This window comes from Ricinus communis, chromosome 9, assembly GCF_019578655.1.
Source record: "Ricinus communis isolate WT05 ecotype wild-type chromosome 9, ASM1957865v1, whole genome shotgun sequence".
Taxonomy (NCBI): Eukaryota; Viridiplantae; Streptophyta; class Magnoliopsida; order Malpighiales; family Euphorbiaceae; genus Ricinus; species Ricinus communis.
The window spans coordinates 6617439-6643741 of record NC_063264.1 but is presented as its reverse complement, the minus strand read 5'-3'; the positions used below and the strand labels follow the sequence as shown (position 1 = coordinate 6643741).

General features: G+C 33.0%; 3 protein-coding genes, 1 long non-coding RNA gene and 1 pseudogene across 7 annotated transcripts; 4 read left to right on the top strand and 1 right to left on the bottom strand.

Annotated features, from left to right (window-relative positions):
- Positions 1-149: 149 nt before the first annotated feature.
- LOC8266944 (mavicyanin) lies at positions 150-1479 on the bottom strand. 3 transcript variants are annotated; one of them, XM_048379598.1, is made up of 3 exons: positions 1384-1479; positions 816-950; positions 150-668 (listed from the first exon to the last, which is right to left on the bottom strand). In XM_048379598.1, the coding sequence occupies exons 2-3, from the start codon at positions 940-942 to the stop codon at positions 283-285; spliced, it is 513 nt and encodes a 170-aa protein (XP_048235555.1). In that variant the 5' UTR covers positions 943-950; positions 1384-1479; the 3' UTR covers positions 150-282. The 3 variants fall into 3 exon arrangements, with proteins under 3 accessions (XP_048235555.1, XP_048235554.1, XP_002522729.1); XM_048379597.1 differs by having other exon boundaries at positions 816-970; positions 1384-1473; XM_002522683.3 differs by lacking the exon at positions 1384-1479 and having other exon boundaries at positions 816-1336.
- Positions 1480-1834: 355 nt separating this feature from the next.
- Positions 1835-4556, top strand: LOC107261535. Its single transcript, XR_001535460.2, has 2 exons — positions 1835-2301; positions 2598-4556. It is a non-coding gene; the product is annotated as an uncharacterized LOC107261535 (long non-coding RNA).
- Positions 4557-6963: 2407 nt separating this feature from the next.
- On the top strand, positions 6964-9158 carry LOC8266945 (BURP domain-containing protein 5). Of its 2 annotated transcripts, XM_048379596.1 has the most exons (4): positions 6964-7132; positions 7248-7353; positions 7518-7894; positions 7931-9158. In XM_048379596.1, exons 1-4 carry the CDS (start codon positions 7091-7093, stop codon positions 8804-8806), a joined length of 1401 nt encoding a protein of 466 aa, XP_048235553.1. In that variant the 5' UTR covers positions 6964-7090; the 3' UTR covers positions 8807-9158. The 2 variants fall into 2 exon arrangements, with proteins under 2 accessions (XP_048235553.1, XP_002522730.1); XM_002522684.4 differs by having other exon boundaries at positions 6966-7132; positions 7518-9158.
- A 6667-nt stretch (positions 9159-15825) lies between these two features.
- Positions 15826-19026, top strand: LOC107261530 (annotated as a pseudogene).
- LOC125368605 (LRR receptor-like serine/threonine-protein kinase ERL1) lies at positions 16848-17297 on the top strand. Its single transcript, XM_048379690.1, has one exon. It carries the CDS (start codon positions 16848-16850, stop codon positions 17295-17297), a length of 450 nt encoding a protein of 149 aa, XP_048235647.1.
- Positions 19027-26303: the final 7277 nt, after the last annotated feature.

Below are 26303 nucleotides of genomic sequence, written 5' to 3'. Positions count from 1 at the left end.
TAAAACTGTTAGTTTTCTATTGTTTTGGATTTTTCATTTTGCTATTTTGATGCCTAGCTCTGAGGCCTTGTCCCTGAATCTGCTAAATAGGGCAAAAGTTAAATTATAAAGCTAAAATTAACACAAACACTAAAAATAACACAAATATATATCTAGAGACAAGCATCGATTATATTAATTACTGTAAATCCTTATGTTCATCATAATACAGTGATAAACACACAGTCAGTTTGGAAAAGAAAGCACAAAAAGAAGAAAGAAAAAATCTAAAACACATACCAGTTACATCAACAAATATAGAATAGCCAAAACACCACCAAGAGCAGTTAAAAAATAAGAAGCAACAGATACATTCACTGTAGAATTTAGGGAAGGAGGTCCCCAGTTGAAGGAATTCCAGTCATCTTCTCCATTGCCGTTTTCTTTAGGTGAAGGGGCAGCATTCGGAGCCTCTGCTGCTGCCACTTGGTGTGCCATTACACGTACTACCATCTTTTGCCCTGCTTTGCAGTGACCAGGTTGCCCACTAACGAAATAGAAGAACCCATGTCGATCGAATTCAAAAACTGTGTTTCCATCATCAAATTCTGAAATGGGATTTGAGGTAATGCAGTTCCTGAAAGCAGTGGAGTTCACTACTAGCACTGAGTCACTTTGGTACCTGAAATCTAAAAGCACCAAGCAAAACTTTGTTATAAGTAAAAGAATTAATTATCAATAGTGTCGAACAATCTCAGCTGTAATTATGTATATAAATTAAGAACATCAGATTCTTCTTGAAAATCTGAAGAAGAAATATCAGATTCTGAACTTACAAAGAGAATCACCAACGTGGAACCTATTTCTTGTGGCCCAGTCATCATAGGTCTCAGTCTCATTTCCAGTGGGCTTAATCCAACCTCTTCGGCTTCCAACTTCAAACTGAAAGGAAGTGACGAACATGGCAAATCCTGATACCAAAACTAGAAAACTGAAGGCAAAGTTATGGGGTTTGGTCACTGAAAAGGAAGCCATTTGCGTAAAAATATTGTTTTGGATGTTAGTTTTGTTATAGTTTATGGACTGCACTAGAGAGCAAGAGCGAAGTAAAGAAAAAGATCTTTTGTCTTTTTAAGGGGTTAGTTATTGATCTTATTATAATTATGAAAGAAAAGTCTGCGATGGACGTTCTTAATTCTAACGTGGGTTTAGTCACGTAAATGCAGTGTAGTTAGTGGGCTGGTTATGCAGTTTTAAGCCTTAGAAAATTTTGAGAACTGATTCATACGTGTATATATATGTAGATCTCATTATGTCTCCTTATAAATCTCATTGATAAAATTTAAAACAGATTGAACTTCAGAATGAAAAATGAAAAAGAATGTCAAGAAAATAGGTACTTACAATATGGGTATGTGAGTGTAAACTCATGCATACTCAGCTGCTTACTGCTAAATTGCCAAGTCCCAAGTTTGGGACCACCCAGGACACTGCACCCTGCATGTCTGCAACGTTTCCTGAAACTATTTCTCCAACTCAGGAATTTAAGGTATGAAAACCTGATGCCAAGCTTGACACCATTCACCCCTCACGTGCCTGGTCAGGGTCTGATCTGATCTGATGAGAGACTGTGACCCTTTCCTGGATTCACCTGCTATAGCCGGTCACTATCCATCATCTATACGTATTTAGTCGCTAACATTTATGATGTTGCTTGTACGGTTTCTTTTATTACCTTACTTAGCACCTTAAATGCAAATTAAATCTTACAATATTTTCCTATTTTTACCATATAAATAAATTTGACAGTGAAGGGGCTTTCCGATGCAAGTTTTTAAAGGGAAGGAATCTCCATTTGTGTAAAACCTGCCAAGTATATACGTAACGAATGTTAATTCCAACTTTAATCCCCCTTTTCCCAGGACCACTTTGACCTCCACTAACGGTTACTACCTTATGTTTTACTGGTATTTGCCGGTGACCGAGCTCCTATATAAGGAGCTATTAGGTATTCATTCATCTCGCCCATCACTTTATTATAGCCCTAGTATGGCAGGGATAGAATTCTTTGCCTATACGCCTCTCTCTTTTAATTTCAAAACGTTTTCATTTTCTTTAAAACCCAGGAACAGAAAATCTTGACAAGGAAATTTTTAGACCCTTAGTTTATTTTCTTTTTCAGTAAAATTTTAATGGAGGGAGAATTCAAGGCGCTAAACTCTGATATACCAAATTAGTTTGATACTCTATTATCATTATAATTTTTAGTGTTGGATCTGGCACCGTCAACTTATCAGGGTTTCAACAGCTATATGCATACAGGTGATTATGTTATGTTATATTGTTATTCTTATGTTGATTGCATATGCATGATAATCAATTGATGAAATTTATAATCCAATTATATATATATATTGAAAAAGCCGTATCCTGGAAACATTATCATTTCATGGTAAATTTTTAGCTTTAATTTTTGGAGTCCATTGACCAAATTTTAATAAATTTTAATACGATTTTTCCTAAATATTATATATAGATGCATTATTTTTACTATAATGTAACCGAAAGAGAAGAGGGCATGCCTTATATACATCTGTACTGTTTTTTTTTAATGACAGGGAATGACATGATATATAAAGAGGAAGTGCTCATGAAGAAATGTTGACAGAAGAGAGAGAGCACAACCCGGCATTAGGCTAAAGAGTCTTTGCCTTTGTTGGGAGTGTGCTCTCTCCTCTTCTGTCATCATCACATATTGATCCTTCTGCTTCAGGTTTCTTTCTAAGCATCACTGTATGTATGGTCTTCTTTTTCTCTCTCAGATACAACATGTTATTATCATTCTTTCATTTCATATATCTCTATTGTTATTTGGTTGAACAAAAATAAGCGATTCAAATCAATCAATGGAAAGCAAAAATAAAGAAAGAAAAAAAGGGAACTGTATGCCAAAGAAGTAAATGGGGATTTGCTAGTTTTCCCTTATTCAAGAAAATAAAAATGAAAGAATTTAACTGACATTGATTACCTTTCTTGGACACATTTCCTTAAATCAGTGCCTGTTTCACTATTTACTAGGATACCGTATACACTATATTGATTGTACAGCCACCATAAGGCATCTGAGGGTTACTGTTTTTTAAAGCTATTAGATGGGTTCAACATACCTTCTATATTAGGTACGAAAAAGAATTTACTAGCTTCACTTTATACACCTCCAGAAACTGAATATCACTTGTCTCTTACCTTTTCGATGTTGATACTTGTGAGGGGACCATCAGATATTGTAATTGTGAATAGAATATAGAACTGCCATAGTGGTTTGCAATTTGATAAAAGAAAATGGAGAATACTGAACTTGAATTTTTATCCAAAATGCAACATAGACTCTAGCTATCACAAGGTCAATTGTATAAATCCTGATGGCTATATAAAGTCCACTATTTAACTCCAATGGTGTTAATATTAGTTACCATTGTTCCATGGATGATTGGCTTTGATTCCTCAAACTGCTTACTGTGAGGGCTTGGGCTTCATACTGATAATGAATCATGAATCTTTAACTCAATGAGCGATATATGGCTAAACAGAATACATTTAAGTACACTTCAGTTAATTAATAATAATTTGATACACTCAGAATTCTCTGTGCCTGCTTATCATTGTTCATTTTATTCTCATAACACTTCATTGCAATCCTTGGTTTGGAACCTTAGAGGGTTCTACCTGAGTTACCGAGACAGGTATGTTTTTTTGTTCTAATTTTGAACTCTTTTTTGCTTCTGAGTCATTGTGGTACGATGGTTGAGGTTTTTATCTTCAAACTTGAACATTCTTGTAAGGTCAAAATCAAGAAGTTAAAAGTCAGATTATGTTACTCCCTCTTTACAAACTTATTACTTCCATATGCTTTCTTGCTTAGCTTAGTTATGAGATGAAAGGCAGTAAATGATGGAACATTTTGTTACTTTGCGAGTCGCTTTCAATCAAGCAATAGTGAAGAAAAACATCGATCTCTGGTGATTGAAGCAAAATATATATAAAGGGAAGGGAAGTAGGAGTGGGATGGAAATATATATAGGTCTTGAAAAGGGACAACATTGAACACTGATAAACGGACATTAGTCTCCACTTAGGTCATAAAAAGCCAGCCTACATTTGTCAATGTATTTGGCAGTGATGGACCCGACACATATCAAAGAAAAAGAGAAAGAGAAATGATGTTGCAGGCTATTTAATAAAATGGGGAAGCCGACTGTGACATAAATTGCTTACCTTCGCCTTCACCTTCACCTTCACCTTGCTAGATTTTGTAACATTGTTATTGTTGATGACAATGATCAATCTATTTTAGCTTTCCAAAATTATATCGCCCAACAATAAAATTGGGCAATGCAACTTAATTTACAGGCCCTTTAATACAGAGTTTTTCTTTTCTTCTTTTGAGACATGTCATATTCTCCAGAAGATTTTCATAACGTAATTGATAGTCCTGAACAATAAAAAGAAAATTTAACTAATTTTTCTTCTTAATTATCTATACAATAAGCAAACAATATTTCCATTTCTTCTTCTTATTCCTCTGGGCTCTCTACCTCCTTCAAACCTTTCTTTCTTTCTTTCCTTGCCTTGCATGATCCACCAAACACTCTAAGACTCACCTCCATTGTGACCGGAGGGATCATTATGAATTTTTTTTTTCTTTTTCCTGCATTTGGATTTTCCAACAACGAACTCAGTTGATTTTCCCAGTTCATCTAATTCCAACTTATTGCATTTATCGTTGAGCAATTATAACTTTATTTTGGAACCATTCCCCTTAATATTTGTCATCCCAACACTCTCCATTCGGTTTCTTTACTATAACCTAAGCTTTTTTTAAAATAATAATAATAAAAAAAATGGAATTCATTAAAAGAGTAAATCAGCAACCAGTACATCAGAAATAAACCAGTACAAAATCTTTTAATTAGGTTCAAATCACTCCAAAATAAACTTATATTTATAACGTATTTATTTATAATTTTATAATATGCCGAATTTAGTCCTATTTCTCACCAAATTAGGAGAGTAAATAGAAGACTATTTTTCTTTTCTAATAATTAATTTAAAGTACTGTCAATATTTTTCCTTCTCCTGTTAACCGACTCTTCTTCTTTAATTAATTAATTAATTAATTAATTTCCAAGGGAACGTAATACATTCTTCTTTAATAGAATCATCAGTGAGCATGAATAAAACAGACGAGTATTGCTTTTTCTCAACTAATAATTGACTATTTTAAAGTTTTTCTAAATTGGCCTTAAACAATCATGAATTTTGCTTTTATAAATAAAAACATACTGATAAGAAAATGTATTAAATTGCCCACCTCTCAAATAAAGGCCATCACAATAAAACTCAAAACAAGCAAATCGCTATTTAACAATATAAAACTTCTGAGATTGATATGAACTGTAAGAGAGCAATTTAGTTTGTCAGGCCAATGCGGGTTAATGGTTTCGCCCAGTACCAGCTTTGATTAAAATTTATCAATTTACATCATCATAAGTTCGTTTTTTCTTGAACATTTCCAAATCTTGTTAGGTATGTGCCATTCCTGACATCAGACATGCCCATTTGCCAGTGTGTTATCAGGTCTTGAAAGCCACTGATATTTCTTGCGCTTGCAAAACATCAGCATGCTATGTTTAATCTTACAAGGTAGAAGTGAATACTGCTCCTGCAAGTTGCAACTAGATTTGAAAAAGAATCTGAAAGAGTCGGAGCTTAATTTGAAATTCGAATTTGTCTGGCATCAGAATCTAATTTTAATTTTAATCTTGTTAAAAATTTAAATCGAGTATGAATTGCACTCACACAGTCACATGAATTGTCAATCTTGAAAGGATTAAAATTTCTTGTAGTTGCAAGTTTATTACGCCAGATATCAATTTGCTATGTATAATTTTATGAGGAGACAATGAATGATCCTGCAAGTTGCAATTAGGGATATAAACTTTCAAATGATTTGAACTTGATTCGGATTTTTGAATTAAGTTGTAAATTTCAAATGGTTCGAAATTAATTCAAATTTCTGAATTCTGAATTCGTTCAAAAATATAACTGGCTAAATTTTATTTTATTTTTAAATTCGTTAAAAAATTTGGCATCAGAAACCAAAAACTAAATCTAGTATATTCAGATGCTTTTAGACTCATTTTTACTCTTTAACTATGGTGTTTTTTCAATTCTTTTTAAAACTAGTAAAGTATATTTTACTTTTAGAAAAAAGATTTAGTAAATTTTTATTTTTTATTATTTTCGTTTATATAACAAAAAAGATATAAAAGAATTAAAATAAATTAATATTTCATGTGTCCCATTGCTGTGTCAATTCTTTTTTGTCTATTATTTCTTACAACTTTCTAATGAAAAATTGTTGAGTAATTAAAAAAAAATATATATTTACTGAGTAAGACAATATATGGTATTTAATTTTTATTAATATATTATACTCGTTTGTATGTTCGAGCTTATTTGAGATATTAAAATTTAACTTAATAACAATTTATTAAAAATGACATTACTCAGCTTAGCTCGCCTTGTATGTGCAATCATGAATGAGCAAGTTCAACTATATAAGATGACGTAAGAAAATATTTACAAGAGTAATTCGAGTTTAATTAAGACACATTAACGTATAAATTCTAAACTTTTATCACTAAACTTAGTAATTAAAAACTAATTAACAAAGCAGTAGGTGGCTTTTCATAGTCGATGGATGCCTAATCCCTAATATATGACAAAGGAATATCTGCAAGACAAAGACATAGTTCACAATTATTGGCTAATAGTTTATTGCATGAAAGATGTTTATGTTATAAAGAAAAGAAAAAAAAAAATACTCGCCAACAATTATTCTTGTTGATTTATCTTTTTCATGGGGAATTGATGCCAACGCCAAGCAGCAGAAGATAAAAGTACAGGAATTATAAAAAGTTGACTGTAGAATTTACAGATTTATAAAAAGTTGACAGTAGAAAGCAGCATGCATGAGAGCTCCTATAAAAATGGCGGCTGAGTGTCCTGGGTGCCGCATCATAAAACTTACTGGCATTTGGTGATTCCAATGGAGCTTAATATCCTGCTCATATTAGTTTCTTTACTATGTGTAAGTCATTACAGCTATTAAATTTTGTGTGGTTTTTTCTTTGAAAATTATATAATTATTGGTACAAAATCCCCTGATATATAATTTGATTATCAACCTGAGTTCATGTTGGCAGCTACTCTTAGCAAGAAGCAATGCTTCTCTACCTGCTGAGATCTACTGGCATTCCAAGTTACCCAACACCCCAATTCCTCAAGAACTGCAAGAACTTCTACAACCTGGTCAGTTCCAAGTATTAATGCCATATACTAACATTCCTACATGAATCTACTATGCAATGAATTTATCAGTTTTTACGCTTGTCGGGTACTTAATAGTAATAGTCTTTGACAATTAAATGCTCTTGTGTTTGAAATATCTGATTGTTTATTTGAATTGGAAGCAGATATGAGAGAGCAGTTCCCTCTTTGGGACATGGGCTTCAAGTCGTTGCAATCTTTCACACCAAACGCAGGCTACGTTTATAATCAACCTTTTAAATCGTCAGAAGGCTATGTTTACAGTCAATCTTTCAAGTCTCCTAAAGATTATTATGTTTATGGCCAACCTTCTAAGTTGCCTGAAACTGGCTATGTTTATAGTCAACCTTTCAAGCCTTCTAAAGATTATTATGTTTATGGTCAACCTTCCAAGTCATCTGAAAGCTATGTCCATAATCAACCTTCTAAGTTGCCTGAAACTGGATATGTTTATAGTCAATCCTTCAAGTCTCCTAAAGATTATTATGTTTATGGTCAACCTGCCAAGTCATCTGAAAGCTATGTCCATAATCAACCTGCCAAGTCATCTGAAAGCTATGTCCATAATCAACCTGCTAAGTTGCCTGAAACTGGATATGTTTACAGTCAATCCTTCAAGTCTCCTAAAGATTATTATGTATATGGTCAACCTGCCAAGTCATCTGAAAGCTATGTCCATAATCAACCTTCTAAGTTGCCTGAAACTGGATATGTTTATAGTCAATCCTTCAAGCGGCCTTCTGATGGTCAAACTGATGGGGAAAATATACATGGAAAACACCTATCCAATTCGAATGTATTTTTATATAATGATCTGCATGAGGGTAAAAAGATGAGGCTTCATATAACTAAATCCACAAACAAAGCTAGAATTTTAGCTCGTCAGGTTGCTGATTCCATACCTTTTTCAACTGACAAGTTTCCAAGCATTTTGGAGCACTTGTCTATAAAACCTGAATCACCACAAAGCAAGATCATCAAGAAAACACTAACGGATTGTGAGTTTCCAGGCATTAAAGGAGAAGAAAAATCTTGTGTCACATCTTTGGAGTCCTTAATAGATTTTACTGTGGCACATATTGGGGATAATGTTCAAGTACTTTACAACGAGATAGAAAAGCCCACAATGGAGCAAGAATACACTATCTTGGGAGTGAAAACGATGGGAAAAAATCCTGTGGTATGCCATAAGCAGAACTATCCGTATGCTGTGTATTATTGCCATGAAATTAAGGCTACCAATGTTTATATGGCTCCATTAATGGGCGCTGACGGGACAAAAGCTAAAGCAATTGTTGTGTGCCATTCAGACACCTTGAATTGGAACCCAAAGAACGTGATGTTTGTGCTCTTGAATGTCAAGCCAGGCGAAGGAACTGTTTGCCACATAATTGGAAGTGATACACTTGTCTGGTTATCCACTGAAGCTGTGTGAGAAAGCTCCAGAAAGTAACAAACTACCTGGTACTGCTTGAGTTATGGATGCTTTGAAGTCTTATATATATATTGCTTTCAGTAATGTCTAGTTCAAATTCCTGAAGCATTCTACGTCTGCCTATATGTATATATTTGGCAAATTGCTTGTACTGCTAGTAATCTCGTTAGTTTTAATGTGTTCTTGACAATAATTATGTATTGCTTTCAGTACATGTCTAGTTCAAAAATCCTTGTAGCATGCTTAATTATGTGTGCCTTTCTAAGTATCCTTTGCAAAATGCTTGTAAGCTAATATCTTTTTTAGCTTTGGATGTACATTTTAAATAAAAATGACTGTATTATTGCATCAAGATTTTGTCTGCTTAATTTGAGTAATTTAAAGAATAATACTACATAGCCCACTATTTTTTGTCTCACCTTTTGTCTATCTGATGTGACATTTATCATTTCTACAAAACTATTTCTTAATATTTTAAATTCTAAAAATAGTTTTATAAAAGCAGTGAATGCTACATCATGTAGGCAAAAATAGGACAAAAAAGATCTAGTAATGATTATGAGCGTTTACTCGAGTGATTTCCTAATACTATAGATCTTATGGGCCACTTTTCATTAAATTACTTTCCTTAAACTGAAAATTAACCAAATATAACTCAAACAAAATAACTATATACCTTCAATTACCCTCCTTTACTCTCTATAAAGGGAAGACCACCACCAGAAAACTCAGAACAAGCAAATCACTATTAAAAAAAACTTTTGAGAAATTGATACAAATTGTGAGGGAGAATGGAAAATCCTAAGACTTATTTTCTTGTCATGGAAATACTGACTATGGTTGGAAACTGAATTTGGGTGTTATAGAAAGGTATGAGCTCAATGCAAGGATAAAGTTCCTGAATCCTGAACTCATAACCCAATGTATTAAGCTCGTTTTAGAAAAGGGACCAGAAACCCCTCCATCTCCAAGTGTTGTCAAGTCCTGAAAAGCATTGACATCTCATGCGTTTGCAAGTTTATTACACCTGGGGCTGAGCACGGATCGCTCCAATTCGGTTATCTATAAATCACCAGTATCATACCAAACCTCGGTTATTTTAAAATTGAAGGTACGAGTATCGTACCAAACATAAAAGGATCCAATACCGTATTGTACCAATTTTACGGTTAAATACAGTTCGGTTCGGTGCTATTTTCGACTCTAAAAAATTTTAAAAACACAACTTTAATCTCATCTTTAATCAAATACATTTAGAGAAAATATGATTACCAACCTAAAAAAAGTAGCATGAAAATCTGAATTAGAATTACAATCACATTCTTGAACAACCTGTTTTGCAATTCAGTCACTTGCAAATATAATAATTTATTCAATATTCAAATACAAACCATTAAAATATATGTTACTCCTAGCATAAAAATATTTTGCAGATGGAAATCATTAAAATAAATAAATTTATAAACTTTATGTAGCACTAAAATACATGTCCAAAATTAGCAAAGGAATGTTATTACCTCCCCTCAAAATCAGCACTCCACATTTAATCTTGGCATAAGGGACTCACCAATCTTAGAATTTTGAATAATTTCTACAATAAAAGTAAAAAATTACGTCAATAAAACTTAACAGCATCAACAATAAACAAACATATGTAAGAAGTAAAGAAATGTTACATGACCCTATGCTTTCAATATCCTCTATTAATTCTTCTAGTTGGATAGGTTTATTTGAACTTCTAAGCCAATCTTGACAACAAATGAGGACTTCCGCTGTTGTAGGAAGTAAAGAACTTCTATATTGATCTAGAGTTCGTCCTCCAGTACTAAATGCAGATTCAGAGGCTACTATTGAAGCTTGGATAGCCAATATATCGCGTGCAACCTTGGATAAGATAGGATACCTTATTGAATTCACCTTCCACCATGCTAAGATATCGAAATCAATGGCGAATTTTTCTGCAAATTCTTTGAAGTACCTATTTAACTCAGATATCTTAGACAAATTCTTTTGGCGCTTCTTCCTCTAAAAAGAACTCATCAATTAGGACTGAGCATGGATCTTGGTGATTCCCGCCCGAATCGAATAACCGTACCGAAAAATACCATAACTGAAATAACCGAAAGTTTCTATAACCGAATTGAACCGATCCGAATTTTTTTACTATTATCGTATGGTCTTGGTTGTGACCAAGTAGAACCGAATTTTTACATATATTTATTAATAATTATTTATATTATATAAATAATACATATTAAAAATAACTATAATATTATAAAATACTTTATACTCTATAAAAAATTATTTTATATTTATCATTTATATAATTCAAGTAATTGTTATCGAAATAAAAAAATAATACATATTAAAAATAACTATAATATTATAATATACTTTATACTCTATAAAAAATATAAGTTGTATATATTAATATGTAACATAGTATATTGATACTAGTAATCTAGTATACATACTATAATACTAGATTTAAAGTACTTAAAAGTTAGGTGCAAATTAAAGTACTTGAAACCTAAGTATACCATTTATTATGGTGAAGATGAGGCAAAAAAATTTGTAAAAAATGGTGAAAATAGCTTTAGAGTTGATGGTGGATGAATACAAAATAATTGAGGATCAATTATATATGGGTGAGGTTGTAGGGAGCTCAAAGAAATCTGCATACGATAGTGGACTGATTCGTGCTCAGCCCTATCATCAATCTCTTCTCTGTTTTCGTATCACTCTTCTTCTATTTCCGTATCACTTGGCCCACTATCATATGCAGATTTCTCTGAGCTCCCTACAACCTGACCCATATATAATTGATCCTCAATTATCTTGTATTCATCCACCATCAACTCTAAAGCTATTTTCACCCTTTTTTTCGAAATTTTTTGCCTCATCTTCACCGTAATAAATGGTATATTTAGGTTTCAAGTACTCTACTTTGCATCTAGCTTTTAAGTACTTTAAATCTAGTATTATAGTATGTATACTAGATTACTAGTATCAGTATACTATGTTACATATTAATATATACAACTTATATTTTTTATAGAGTATAAAGTATATTATAATATTATAGTTATTTTTAATATGTATTATTTTTTATTTCGATATGATTGCTTGAATTATATAAATGATAAATATAATATAATTTTTTATAGAGTATAAAGTATTTTATAATATTATAGTTATTTTTAATATGTATTATTTATATAATATAAATAATTATTAATAAATATATGTAAAAAATTCGGTTCTACGGTTTGGTCCTGGATCGACAAGACGGATCGGTTATGGTAATGCTTTTTACTAAAGAACCAGTACCATACCATAATAGTAAAAAAATTCGGATCGGTTCAATTCGGTTATAAAAACTTTCAGTTATTTCGGTTCTGGTATTTTTCAGTACGGTTATTCGGTTTGGGTGGGAATCACCAAGATTCATACTCAGTCCTAGTTACACCAAATATCCAAAAACTGATTAGCATGGAAAAAGTTGTCTATGTTTTCGACACCCATGGCATTAAAATTACGTACGAATTCTGGAGCGATTCTAAAAAGTTTAATCAGTAATAAATATAAAAAATGAAAATATTCTTGTCAATATGAAAAAAATAAAAAAAAATTGATAAAAAACTAAAAATTAAAAATAAATAAATTAATAAAGATTATAAATAAATTTATATAAATTTAAGAATTAGAAAAAATTATAAATATCAATGAGGACAAATTTATAAAAAAAAAAAGTATTGAAAGGTGATTGTGGGGCCAGCTACCAGAAGCCAAATGTGGAAGTAAATTTACCCTTCGATAAAATTCTTGTTAAAATTTGATTCAATTATTAGCAAAATTAACTTATTTTAATGTAAAGTCTATGAGAATGTATTTTTATTTTAGGTTATACTTTCCACCTTAGACATAAGAAGGAAAGAATCATTGAGGAGGAGAAGAGTTGCAATGAAATTGTTGTGATCTTGGTATCATAAAATGAAAACTCTGGAATATTATCGTTTTTTATAATACTTATGAATATCCCATCAATTAAATTTTTCAAGTCAATTTAGACTAGATAACCAAATTCCAAGGGAAAAAAGAAATTGAAAGGAAAAGTATCCATCCAATTAAGATTGTAAATCAAAAGGGCCAAATAATAATAATAATAATAATAATAACTGTATGATTTCAAGGCTACAATAATCTCTCTGGCCATTCATCCGAATCCTTTAATTTAAAATAAATCCAATCGGACCCCAAAGTAGGATCCGAACCTACAAAAATGTGGATAATAATTCTTGGAACCCTGTGACCCTGCCAATTTTATGAACTAAAGCATGGCAGGTCAGGCTTCAATGCACTATTGACATTCCTCTAAGTCCATGCTCTTCAGCCCGGTAAATTATATGATGTACCTAGCTGGATACAATAATATGGACTTGACCTGCGGTCGATGACTATGTACTAAATGAATTAATTATAAATTTCATAATTTAATTTTATATTTAATATTTGGTAAATTAATAATTTTATTATGTATTAAATTCTAAAATTAATTTTATTTAGAATTAAATATTGATTATTTTAAAAATTAGTAATTTTATAGTAGTTGATTCTTATAAAAATAATGTTAGTATAATAAATATTAATAGAAATAATAAAAATTAAAATTTTATTTGTGTAAAATTTTTAATGTGATTTTTATTTACAAATTTTAAAATTTTTTAGTAGTTTTTTTTTTAATGACTTCAAGGATAGTTTTAATTTTTTTATAAAATATCATATTTATTCTTTATATGACATTGAGTTTTTATTATCATGCATATTCATTAGGTTCATTAGACATAAATTGTAGGTTCATTATATATAAATTGTATATTCATTTGTAGTACAGTCTAGATTCATTAAGGATTTACTATTAAATATAGTTATAAACAACAAGATTATTAAGTATTACCTATAGGTTCATTAAATATAAAGTGTAGATTCATTAGTTCTGAACTGTAAATTCATCGGTTAAAATATGAATATGTTTTTCAAATTATAAATTTTTAAATTATAATCTATTGAATCTCAAATGTACGTGTAATGAACTTATAGTTTATAAATTATGAACATTTTCCTTTTAACTGATGAATTTATATATTCTTTTTAGCTTCTAGGATATTATATATGACTTCAAGTATACTTGTAATGAACTTATAGTTTATAATTTATGGACCTGTTGTTAACTTACGAACCTTTAGTTTTATGATTTAAAAAATGTAATTTTTATTTACAAATTCTAACATTTTTTAGTAGTTTTCTTTTAATGACTTCAATGATGGTTCTAATTTTTTTATAAGATATCATATTTATTTTTTATATGACACTGAATTTTCACTGTCACACATATTCATTAGGATCATTAGACATTATTTTTAGGTACATTTGTAGTACAATGTAGGTTCATTGAAGATTTAATATTAAATGTAACTATAAATAATAAGATCATTAAGTATTACTTATAGGTTTATCAAATCTAAGGTATAAAAATAATCAGTTCTGAACTGTAAATCTCATCAGTTAAAATATGAATATATTTTTTAAATTATAAATTTTTAAACTATATTCTATGAACTTTAGGTGTACATGTGATGAACTTAATAGTTTATAAATTATGAACCTTTTATTTTTAACCTATGAATCTGTATATTTTTATGAACTTCTAGAATATTATATATGAACTTCAAGTATACTTGTAATGAACTTATAATTTATAATTCATGAACATATTGTTAATTTACGAACGTGTAGTTTTATGATTTACGTTTATAGTTTTTACTAATGAATTTGTATTCATAACATATGATTGTGTTTTGTAATTTATAATTATAAATATAAAATTATTAATTTTGATATTTTATTATTATTATTAAATTTTAAAATCAAAATATTATTATGTAATGATAAGAAATAACTAATATTTTTTTTGGAAGTAAAAGGTAATATAATTTAATATATAAATATATATTTTTATGATTAAATCTAATATTTTAATAGAAAATTAAATTGTAATAAAATTTCATATATGTATAAAATTTCCTTTTAATATATGATTTTTCATTATAAAATACTAGCATATAATAAAAAAATAAAAAAATATAGAATAAACTAAAAATAAAAGATTAAAATAAAAATATAATAAGAAATTATTAACGATAATATAGTAAAAAGATTAAAGAGATGGAACGTAGTGTTTGTATAGAGATGGCTTTTAATATTTAAAATAAAAATAAAAAATAAAAGAAATCTCAGACGTATATTGCACGCCTGGGACATAAAGAATTATGGACTCGGGTGCATGATATAACAATCCCTTTAGCCCTGGCATGGTTTTATTGGAACTGAATTCAGGCAAGCTCCAACAGAAGACTTTGCCATTAGCTCTGTTTTCTTGCTTTCTGCATCTTGACATTCTACAACTTCCTGTCAGGACAGAGACAAAGGAAGTTCCTGATATGATATAATTAAGAACATAGTTCTAAATGCCTTTGCTTTAGCATTGAATCTATCTCATTCGTCCTAGACTCTGGCTAAATTTTTGAAAAAAAGTTTAAATAAATTTAATCTATAACATTAGCTATACATAAAATTAATTACATACTAATTTATATTAGTTAATTTTTTTAATTATAAATAATTAATGGTAATACATAATTTAAATATATATGTTATTTAATAAATAATATCACACATTAATATGATTAATTTTATTTATATAATATTTAAAAATCTTAAATTTACGACGTTTTTACTCTTTTATCTCAATTATAAATTTCATTATTTCGTGTATCACAATTCAAAAAAACTCTGACAATTTAGTTCAAACTTTTTCATATTAGCAACTTTTACGTCTTAACAATGACTTTTTTTTCTCTTTCTCTCAAAAGTAACTTTTTTTGCACTCAAAATATAATCAACTCAAGCCTTAACTCTTATGAGATTAAACAATACAAAACAAATAATGGAAAATTTAGCCCTCTGATATGCAAGTTTGAGATTTCTCGATCGACTATTTCATTGTCTAAAAGTAATGACGTTATTGATTTGATTTGAATTCATTATCTATGCAGTCGCATTCAGAAGGGAATGCTTTGCTCGAGAGTGGATGGTGGTGTCTTGATTTCAACATCACCTCGGATCATTGCAGGTGGCCTGGTATTACTTGCAATCAACTTGGCGCTGTGGTTGAGATTTCTCCACCTCTCTATTGCACCGACAAATCAAGTATCAGGAACCTCAATTTCTCGTATTTTCCGAACCTCATCCGACTTGTTCTTGATGGAAACGGAGTCACTCGGAGCATCCCGCATGAAATAGGTATGCTTTCCCAGCTTAAGTACCTCGTACTGACCCACAATTATTCACTAGGGGAGGTTCCTTTTCACTCTCTTGCTAACCTTACTCGTTTAGTGGAACTTGACATTTCATTTAATGAAATAAATGGATCCATTCCTCCACTGTAGGAAATCTAAGTCCCCTTGTGCTTCTGAATCTCAGTTACAATCACCTCCTTGACCAAATCCCTTCAGCTCTTGGTCTCTTAACCAATCTAACCCATCTTGATCTCACTCACAATTCCATTTTTGGTCCAATTCCCTCTACCATTGGCCTTTTAGCCAATTTGAAGAAATTTTCTCTTGCTGACAACCCAACTTATGGCTATATCCCTCCAGAGATTGGAAACTTGAAGAATCTCCATTATTTAGACACGAGTAGAAACCAACTCATTGGTGAGATCCCTTCATTTCTTAGCAATTTAATCCAATTGGAAAGTCTTCGTCTTCATGAGAACCAAATTAATGGCTCTATCCCTAATAAGATTGGAAACTCGAGGAGCCTCAGTTTTTTGAGCATAAGCAGAAACCAACTCATGGGTCCGCTCCCTTCATCTCTTGACAATTTAACCAAATTGTAATTCCTTTCTCTTGATGGCAACCAAATTAATGGTTTTATCCCTCCAAAACTTGGAAACTTGAAAAGTCTTGGTTATTTAAGCATGTCCGGAAATAAACTGACTGGTCCAATCCTTTCTACTCTTGGTAATTTAACCAAATTGGTATTTCAGATTCTTGACGGCAACCAAATTCATGGCTTGATTCTTTCAGAAATTGGAAATTTGAAGAGCCTTGGTTACCTGAGCTTAAACCGGAACACTCTCATTGGCCCAATCCCTTCATCTAGTGGTAATTTGACCAATTTGAAATATTTGTCTCTTCATTCAAATCTCTTAGGAGGATCAATACCATATGAGCTTACAAAATTACGTTCCTTGTATCATCTTGATCTCTCTGAAAACAAAATTTCTGGTACGGTTCCCTCTGAAATTGGAAAACTATTCAATATACATAAAATGGATCTTTCTAGCAACAAATTTAGCGGACAAATCCCAGTTCAGTTAACAAATTGCTCTAGTTTAGAGCGTTTGTCGCTAAGCAACAACCTTTAAATGGAAGCATTCCCCTTCAAGTTGGAAACTTGTCTATACTATTTGTATTGAATCTGAGTTGCAATTTGATTAGCGGAGAAATACCTTCTACAATTGGAAACTTGAGGCAATTAAATATCATGGACTTGAGCTACAATAATCTGTCGGGTCAGATTCCAGATTCTGTTGCTTGCTTGCCTAGCAGGCCACTCATCATTGTGAATGATAATTCCTTGCTGGCTAAAATTCACCAGTGTTCATCGTCTAGCCCTGATCAACTCTCTGGAAATGACAATTCAACATGCCATGGTGAGTGCTTCCGACCACACAAAGCCAACGTCGTCTTGCACTACATGGAAATATGTATTCCTGTTGGCATGTTTCTTGTCTTCTCAATTCTTGGATTTCTATTCCTTTCTCGTAAGGCCAGTTTTTTGCAGCACGAGGACAAAGCCTTGAAGAATGGAGATGTGTTTTCGATGTGGAACTATGATGGGAAGATAGCATTTGAAAACATTATTGAAGCAACTCAAGACTTTGACTTCAGATATTGCATCGGCACTGGTGGCTATGGCAGCGTATACAGAGCACAACTTCCTGGCGGCAAAGTGGTTGCCCTAAAGAAACTCCACGGGTTAGAAGCAGAGGAGCCCACTTTTGATAAATGCTTCAAGAATGAGGTAAAGATGCTGACCGGAATACGCCACAAGAACATAGTCAAGCTTCATGGGTTTTGTCTGCATAAGAGATCAATGCTTTTGGTTTATGAATATGTGGAAAGGGGAAGCTTATTCTGCATGTTGAGAAATGATGATGAAGCTGTGGAGTTGGATTGGGCTAAAAGAATTAGCATTCTAAGAGTCATAGCAAATGCTTTGTCTTATATTCATGAGTATTCCCTGCCAATTGTTCATCGAGACATATCAAGCAACATCATTCTCTTGAACTCAGAGATGGAAGGATTCTTGTCTGGTTTTTGAATTGCTAGACTCCTCTGTCCTGATTCATCCAATCAAACTCTTCTTGCTGGGACCTATGGATATATTGCTTCAGGTGAACTTTTCTTCTCTTAAATTATTCACATTCGCTTGGGTGAGATACAGAATGCTAGTTAAGGAAAAAAACAGGAACTCTTTTCTTTTAATTTATGTTTAATACAGTCTTCTACAGTGCAGAACTTGCTTATACTATGGTGGTGAGAGAAAAATGTAACGTTTATAGTTTTGGAGTGGTGGCATTGGAAATTCTAATAGAAAGCATCCACGAGAGCTCCTCTCATCATCATCATCTCAGAAAAATATAATGCTAAATAATGTATTGGATCCACGCTTGCCACCTCTGACAACAAAAGTTGACATGAAAGATATAGTCCTTGCAGCTACAATGGCATTTGCTGGTTTACATGCCAACCCAAAATCCCGACCAATGAGACTCGTTTGCCAATAGTAGGAGACCACTGGGTGACCTTCTTCATTCAATTCCTCTATTGGAGCTGAAGAACCAGAACATGTATACAACAGGTGAAACAGAGCGCCATATTCCATGCCATCAAGGTGAGTGTTATGTTCAAATGTCCACTTTGACCTCAAATTCAACAATTTCCAGTTCCAGAGATTGAGAGTGTGCGGTGGGGAACGAGCTGCTAGTGGCGGTGGGTTCTTCTAAGTTTGTTTTGGATATGCAGGTCTCTTGTATAGGTTCTCATTGTAAAATAAAGTATTTTACTCTCCACATAACTTATTTTCTTTTTCGAATCCTTTCTTTGAGAAACAAAATCATTTATTAAACAGCAATAAAATTCGCAGTGACAGACAAGAAAAAACATTTTAAAACAATTGAATTGACATTAATCAGTTATGTAATGGCAGAAAATGTTCTTGAAACCTTCTATTAATTCGGAAGGGGCACTCAGTAACTAAAAGAAAACCTTCAGGTGGCCTTTAAGTCTAGACATCGCTATCCTTTTCCCTTGATTCTTCCCAGCGGCAAAGTCGTTGCCTTAAAGAAGCTCCATCAGTTGGAAGCTGAAGAGCTAGCTTTCAACAAATGTTTCAAGAATGAGGTAAAGGTTCTAACCGAAATACGCCACAGGAACATAGTCAAGCTTCATGGGTTTTGCTTGCATAAGAGATTCATGGTTTTGGTTTATGAGTACTTGGAAAGAGGAAGTCTGTTTTGTGTTTTGAGAAATGATATTGAAGCTGTGGAGTTGGATTGGAGTAAAAGGGTAAATACTGTCAAAGGCATTGCCAATGCTTTTAGCTTACATGCATCATGATTGTTCCTCATCCGAATTCTATAATTTGGAATGAATCCAATAGCCCCAAGTGGGATTCGACGTACGACAATGTGGATAAATAATTCCTGGAACCCCGCGCCAATTATAAACTCAAGTATGGCAGGTCAGGATTCATGCACTATCAACTGTCTCATATATCCATGGCTTTGTATGGTCTTATTGGGACTGAATTCAGGCAAGTTCCAATAAAAGACCTTGCCATTAGCTCAGTTTTCTTGCTGTTCTGCATCTTGATATTCTATTGACCATTATTTCCTAAGTAGCAACTTTAACATCCGATAAAAGACTTTTCCTCTCAATAATTACTTTTTGCACTCAACATTCAATCATCTCAAGTCTTATCTCTTGCCGCGCACGTTCAGAAAGACCAAACAATACCAGAAAGTTTTTGTGATTGCCCTCTCGATCGATATAGAAGTTTATCAATAGTTAGTGATGATTATCCAGTTCAATTAAATCCTTGTAGGCACTTCTGGCTGCCTGTAAATTTGTGAGTTGGTAGAGACTTTTTAGGAGAAGTTACAGGAAGTCAGCAGAAGATGGAGAAATTTAAGATATTGTATCAACAAGCTGGTGAAGGTCTATGTTAAAATAATAAGTGGCCCAAAAGTAGTTAGGATTTTTTCAACTCCACTCACCTGCACTTCCGTAATGGCCTCTACCCATTACTGCTATTTCTTTGCTTTGCCATGTATTTTCATTTTTTATCTCCTTGTTTGCTTGTATAAATAGGCTCTGCATTTTAATGCCTTGTATTAGTTTTAAACTTCTCTGTAATTCTCAATTCTCTGTTATTGGTTTCCGCTTTAATAAGCTAAATTCCTAACAATTGGTATCAGAGCTGTCTTAATTGAGAATTACTTCCAGATATGTCGACGTTCAGCAAGTTCGACATCAAGAGGTTTGACGGGAAAATTAGCTTTTCTATCTGGAGGGTCCAGATGAAAGCCGTTCTCACCCAGAATGGTTCAAACAAAGCATTGGCTGTGAAATCAAAGAAACCTGCTACAATGACCGGGCGAGCGTTGGGATGATTTGGATGAAAAGCACTCTCAACCATTCAATTGTGCTTATCTAGTGAGGTTCTACGCGAGGTGGTTGGTGGGGCAGCGGCGTCGGGGTTGTGGTCAAAGCTCGGAATCACTTTATATGACCAAATCTCTAAAGAACAAGCTACGCTTAAAGGAGCAACTTTACACCATTCGTATGGCAGAAGGTACTCCCATTAAGTCTCACTTAGATAAATTCAATGCGATTCTTTTGGACTTGGAGAATATTGATATCAAAATTGATGATGAGGACCGAGCTGTTCTGTTGTTGGTATCTCTTCTTGTATCATATAAGCATTTCAAAGAAATAATGTTATATGGTAATGTGGATACCCTTACCTTTGAAGACGTGAAGTCTAATCTTTTGTCCAAGGAGAAATTTGACTTAGAAATTAAGTCCGAAGACAAAGGTGAAGGTTTGGCTGTTCGGGGGCGTCCACTTGAAACGGAGAATACCGGCAGAAAATCAAGGTCTAAGTCCAAAGGACGCAAGTCCAACAAAACCTGCAAGTACTGCAAGAAGCACGGGCATGAAGTGTCAGAATGCTTCAAATTGAAGAACAAATAAGAGAGAGAAAAGAAATCCGCTGAAGCTAGTGTTGTTGCAAGTGATTCAGAGGATGACGTTTTGTTATCTGTTAGCTGCAATGATAAACGGAGCAAAACTGAGTGGATCCTGGACTCTGGTTGTACATTCCACATGTGTCCTCACAAAGATTGGTTCATCTCTCTGGAACCAGTTGATGGTGGAACAGTCTTGATGGGTAATGACACTCAATGCAAGGTTGATGGAATTGGAAGTGTGCAGATCAGAACTCATGATAATGTAATCAGGACGCTTACCAATGTTCGATACATTCCTGATTTGAAACGAAACTTGATATCCTTGGGCACTCTGGAATCCCTAGGGTGCAAATACACAGCTGAAGATGAAGTTCTGAAAGTCATCAAAGGTTCTCTTGTTCTCATGAAAGCCTCTCGCTCCGGAAGCTTGTACGTGTTGCAAGGCAGTACTATGACAGGTTCAGTAGCAATATCCTCATCAGTGGTTGATACTGATCTCACTCAACTATGGCATATGCGTCTGGGGCATATGAGTGAGAAAGGCATGCATATCCTGAGCAAAAAAGGCCTCCTAGGAGATTCAGGTACAGGTAAATTACCTTTCTGTGAGCATTGTGTTTTTGGGAAACAGAAGAGAGTTAGTTTCTCTACTGCTACACATCGTACCAAAGATGTATTGGAATATATACATTCAGATTTATGGGGACCAACTAAGGTTGAATCTCTGGGAGGTTGTAGATACTTCATGTCAATTATTGATGATTTTTCACGTAAAGTCTGGGTTTATTTCTTGAAGCACAAAAATCAAGCATTTTCTACTTTCAAAAGGTGGAAAATTCTTGTTGAAACACAGACAGGAAAAAAGGTCAAGAAGCTCAGAACAGATAATGGTTTGGAGTTTTGCAATTCAGACTTCAACGAGTTCTGTGATACAAATGGAATTGCCAGACACAGGACTTTGCCAAGAAAACTTCAGCAAAATGGTGTCGCAGAACGTATGAATAGGACTCTATTGGAGAGAGCACGTTGTATGCTCTCTAATGTCTTTGGGTCAATGGGCGTGACTTCGGGCCGAGGTCGTTTCCACCGCATGCTATTTGGTGAATAGATCTCCGCACTCATCTCTTGATTTTAAAATTCCAGAAGAAGTTTGGTCAGGTAATCCTGTTGATTACTCTATCTTGAGAGTTTTTGGATGTCCTGCTTATGCTCATTCTAGTACGGGTAAATTAAACCCTAGAGCTATTAAATGCATTTTTCTCGGTTATGCTTCTGAGTCAAAAGGGTATCGTCTTTGGTCTCCTGATTCTAGAAAAATCATTCTGAGTCGAGATATCACTTTTGATGAGCAAATATTATTCTCTTCTGGAAAAAATTCTACTGTTGCTCCCAGTACAGGTGATGAGCAGAATATTGGGCAAAAGGTGGAGTTTGTATTAGAGACCAATGAGAATACTACTCACATCAATGATGATGTTACTGATGATGCATCTACTATAATTGCACCTCCTACTCAGCCACAACAAGAGTATTCTATTGCCCAGGATCGTCCTAGGAGGATAATCAGGAAACCTTCTAGGTATGATGATAATGATGAATCTCATTTAGTTGCTTATGCTCTCTCTGTTGCACAGGAAGTTGAAAGTGATCCATCTAGTTTTTCAGAAGCTATTTCTTGTACTAACTCATCCAAGTGGCTGGTTGCTATGCAAGAGGAAATGGAAAGCCTTCATAAAAATGAGACTTGGGAACTGGTAGATTTACCGAAAGGTAAACGCCCATTGAGTTGTAAGTGGATCTATAAAAGGAAAGATGGCATCCCAGGTGTTGAGAAAGCACGGTGGAAGGCAAGACTGGTTGTTCGAGGATTTGATCAATGCGAAGGTACTGACTTTAATGAGATTTTCTCTCCAGTAGTACGTCATACCTCTATACGTATGTTGCTTGCTTTGGTTGCTTTATATGACCTGGAATTAGAGCAACTTGATGTAAAGACTGCATTTCTATATGGAGATCTTGAAGAGGAGCTTTACATGTATCAACCCGAGGGGTTTGAAGTTCCTGGGAAAGAGCACCGTGTTTGCCGTCTGAAAAAATCTCTATATGGGCTGAAACAGGCACCTAGGCAATGGTACAAGCGTTTTGATGCTTTTATGACTAGACAAGGCTTCTCAAGAAGCAAATATGACAGCTGTGTCTATTTCAAAAGAAATTCTAATGGGTCTTTTATCTATTTATTGCTTTATGTTGATGATATGCTCATTGCTTCTCCTGACATGTCTCTTGTGAATAAGTTGAAGTCTCAACTAAGCAATGAGTTTGAGATGAAAGATCTAGGTACAGCCAAGAAGATTCTTAGTATGGAGATACACAGGGATCGTCAAGCCGGTAAACTTTATCTGTCCCAGAAAAAGTATATTGAAAAGATGCTTGATCGATTCAATATGTCAAATCAGAACTGTTTCTACCCCACTTGGCGACATTTCAAGCTGTTCTCTAATTCATGTCCTAAATCAGATGCTGATGTGATTTATATGAAAAATGTTCCTTACTCTAATGCTGTCGGAAGTCTTATGTATGCTATGGTATGCACTAGACCTGATTTGGCTTATGCGGTGAGTGTTGTAAGCCGATATATGCACAACCCTGGCAAGGAACACTGGAACGCGGTAAAATGGATTCTACGGTACTTAAAGGGTACTTCTTCTTTGGGCTTGGTCTTTGATCGAAATTCTTCCGTATTCACCGACATCGTGGGCTTTGTAGATTCCGACTATGGTGGTGATCTTGACAGCCGATCACTATCCGATTATATTTTCACTCAGAATCGCTATCGCTTGAAAGCTACGCCCGCCTATCGCTGCATTATCAACGACTGAGGTGGAATATATTGCAGCAACAGAGGGTGTCAAAGAAGCTACATGGCTACGAGGTTTGGCTACGGAGCTTGGTGCTACACAAGGTCAGACCATTATGTTTTCAGATAGTCAAAGTGCTATCCACCTCACCAAGAATGATACATACCATGCCAAAACCAAACACATCGATGTCAAATACCATTTCATTCATGACATTGTAGCTGCAGGAGATATAGTTGTTCAGAAGATTCACACACTGGAGAATCCTGCAGACATGCTCACCAAGCCTATTCCTATTGCTAAGTTCAAACAATGCTTGAGTTTAGTTGGTTGTTCCAGTTATTAATCTTATAGTGGTTTTTGGTCCAAGGTGGAGATTGTTAAAATAATAAGTGGCCCAAAAGTAGTTAGGATTTTTTCAACTCCACTCACCTGCACTTCCGTAATGGCCTTTATCCATTACTACTATTTCTTTGCTTTGCCATGTATTTTCATTTTTTATCTCATTGTTTGCTTGTATAAATAGGCTCTGCATTTTAATGCCTTGTATTAGTTTTAAACTTCTCTGTAATTCTCAATTCTCTGTTATTGGTTTCCGCTTTAATAAGCTAAATTCCTAACAGTTTATATATTGAAGAGCTAATCAACATTTAAGGCACTCGTAATCATTTTTCCACAATTCAAAACAAGTCCTCGGATGTTTAGTTTATTCTCTATCTCTTTCCTCTTTTTCTTTTTTGTTTCTTTGAGAGAAAATAGCAATATTATTAATTCAAGAAAGAAGCATCAAATAGCAACGGTTCTTCCAGAAAATGAGGAACCTCGAAAGAAATAAAAGGGCTACCCTGAGAAAGGGACGCTCTGGCCATGCAATGAGCAACACCATTCACTTGCGGGTAAACAAAAGACACCAAACAGTTTGGTCTTTCAAAAGAAAGAACTCAACAATCATTAATCATATTGCCAAACTCAGAAAACACAGCGCCAGGGATGTTAAACTCATCAACCACACACTTTGCATCCAACTCGAACCAGACTTGATGAAGATTTAAGCTTGCAGTCCATTGAAGAGCTTCACTTTCCTAGTTTACGGTAATTCATAAATTTTCTCTTTCCAACTTATATATATATATATATATATATGGAGAGAGTATAATTTAGAGGAAGAGACTCTTACTATTTTCCTAGTTTACTGTAATTCATGAATTTTCTTTTTCTAACTTGTGTATATATTTAGTGAATCTTAGAGTACAATAATTAAAGTGACTATTCAATACTTTTATATATTTATTGAATGAAAATTATAAGATTTGAATTAAATTCACATAAAATATTTTAATATGTAATTTTCATATAAAATTACATACTAAAACATATTTATATAAATTTCTCATAAAAGAAAATTCTTTGTATAAATTAATCTAAAATTTTTATAATTTTTATTTTAATAAATATATACAAGTATTGAAAAGTCGGGTATTCTAAAATTCATCTATATTTTTTACTATTTTAACAAAAACTTATATATATATATATATATATATATATATTGTTTATCAATCTAATATATATTTTTTAATCTAGTAACAATAGCATATTATAATTCTCGTGACTGATAAAGTATTATCTCAAAAATTTTAAAAACAGCTATATATTAAAAATTCAAATTCAATATTTTAATTAAATATGATAAAATCATTATCATCGTTATCATCCTATACATACGTTCTTGAATTTTATTTGACTTACATTCATTTTATATTTGTTAATGTAACTCTTTTATTATTTTTCGGCTTATTAATTATTGTCTGTTATTATTTCTCGTTAATGGAAAGTTATTTAGCTTGTCAAATCATACATTTCACTTGAATTTAATATATATAAAAAATTTCGTACGAGTGAAATTAACGACTTAAAAAATTGTATTTCTCTTAATTTATTTTGTATAGTTTTTGATAATTCCAAAATATATTTATCACAATATTTATTAGTTATTATTTCTTGACCATTCCATTTAACAACTTTAGTCATGTAGGATGATGACATATAATTTTATGCATTAATTATATTTTTATTGGTTGAATTTTAAAAGAGGAAAACAAATATACGATGAACGGCAATTCTTCTTTTAATTCCTATAGTGCACCACGTTCAAAAACTGAAACAGTCGGGCAGTCAACTACACCACTCAACTTGACTCTGTTGTCCTCCTCAAATGGAACCATGAATTGCTTGGTGGTTTCGTCCGACAAGCCCT

Excerpts from the sequence above, each read along its gene's own strand:
- LOC125368605 (XM_048379690.1), top strand. The coding sequence starts at position 16,848 with ATGTCCGGAAATAAACTGACTGGTCCAATCCTTTCTACTCTTGGTAAT.
- LOC8266945 (XM_002522684.4), top strand. The coding sequence starts at position 7,091 with ATGGAGCTTAATATCCTGCTCATATTAGTTTCTTTACTATGT. Across the intron at positions 7,133-7,247 it reads TATTAGTTTCTTTACTATGT|CTACTCTTAGCAAGAAGCAA; the intron begins GTAAGTCATTAC and ends TCATGTTGGCAG. Across the intron at positions 7,354-7,517 it reads GCAAGAACTTCTACAACCTG|ATATGAGAGAGCAGTTCCCT; the intron begins GTCAGTTCCAAG and ends AATTGGAAGCAG.
- LOC8266944 (XM_002522683.3), bottom strand. The coding sequence starts at position 1,014 with ATGGCTTCCTTTTCAGTGACCAAACCCCATAACTTTGCCTTCAGTTTT. Across the intron at positions 669-815 it reads CCACGTTGGTGATTCTCTTT|ATTTCAGGTACCAAAGTGAC; the intron begins GTAAGTTCAGAA and ends TGGTGCTTTTAG.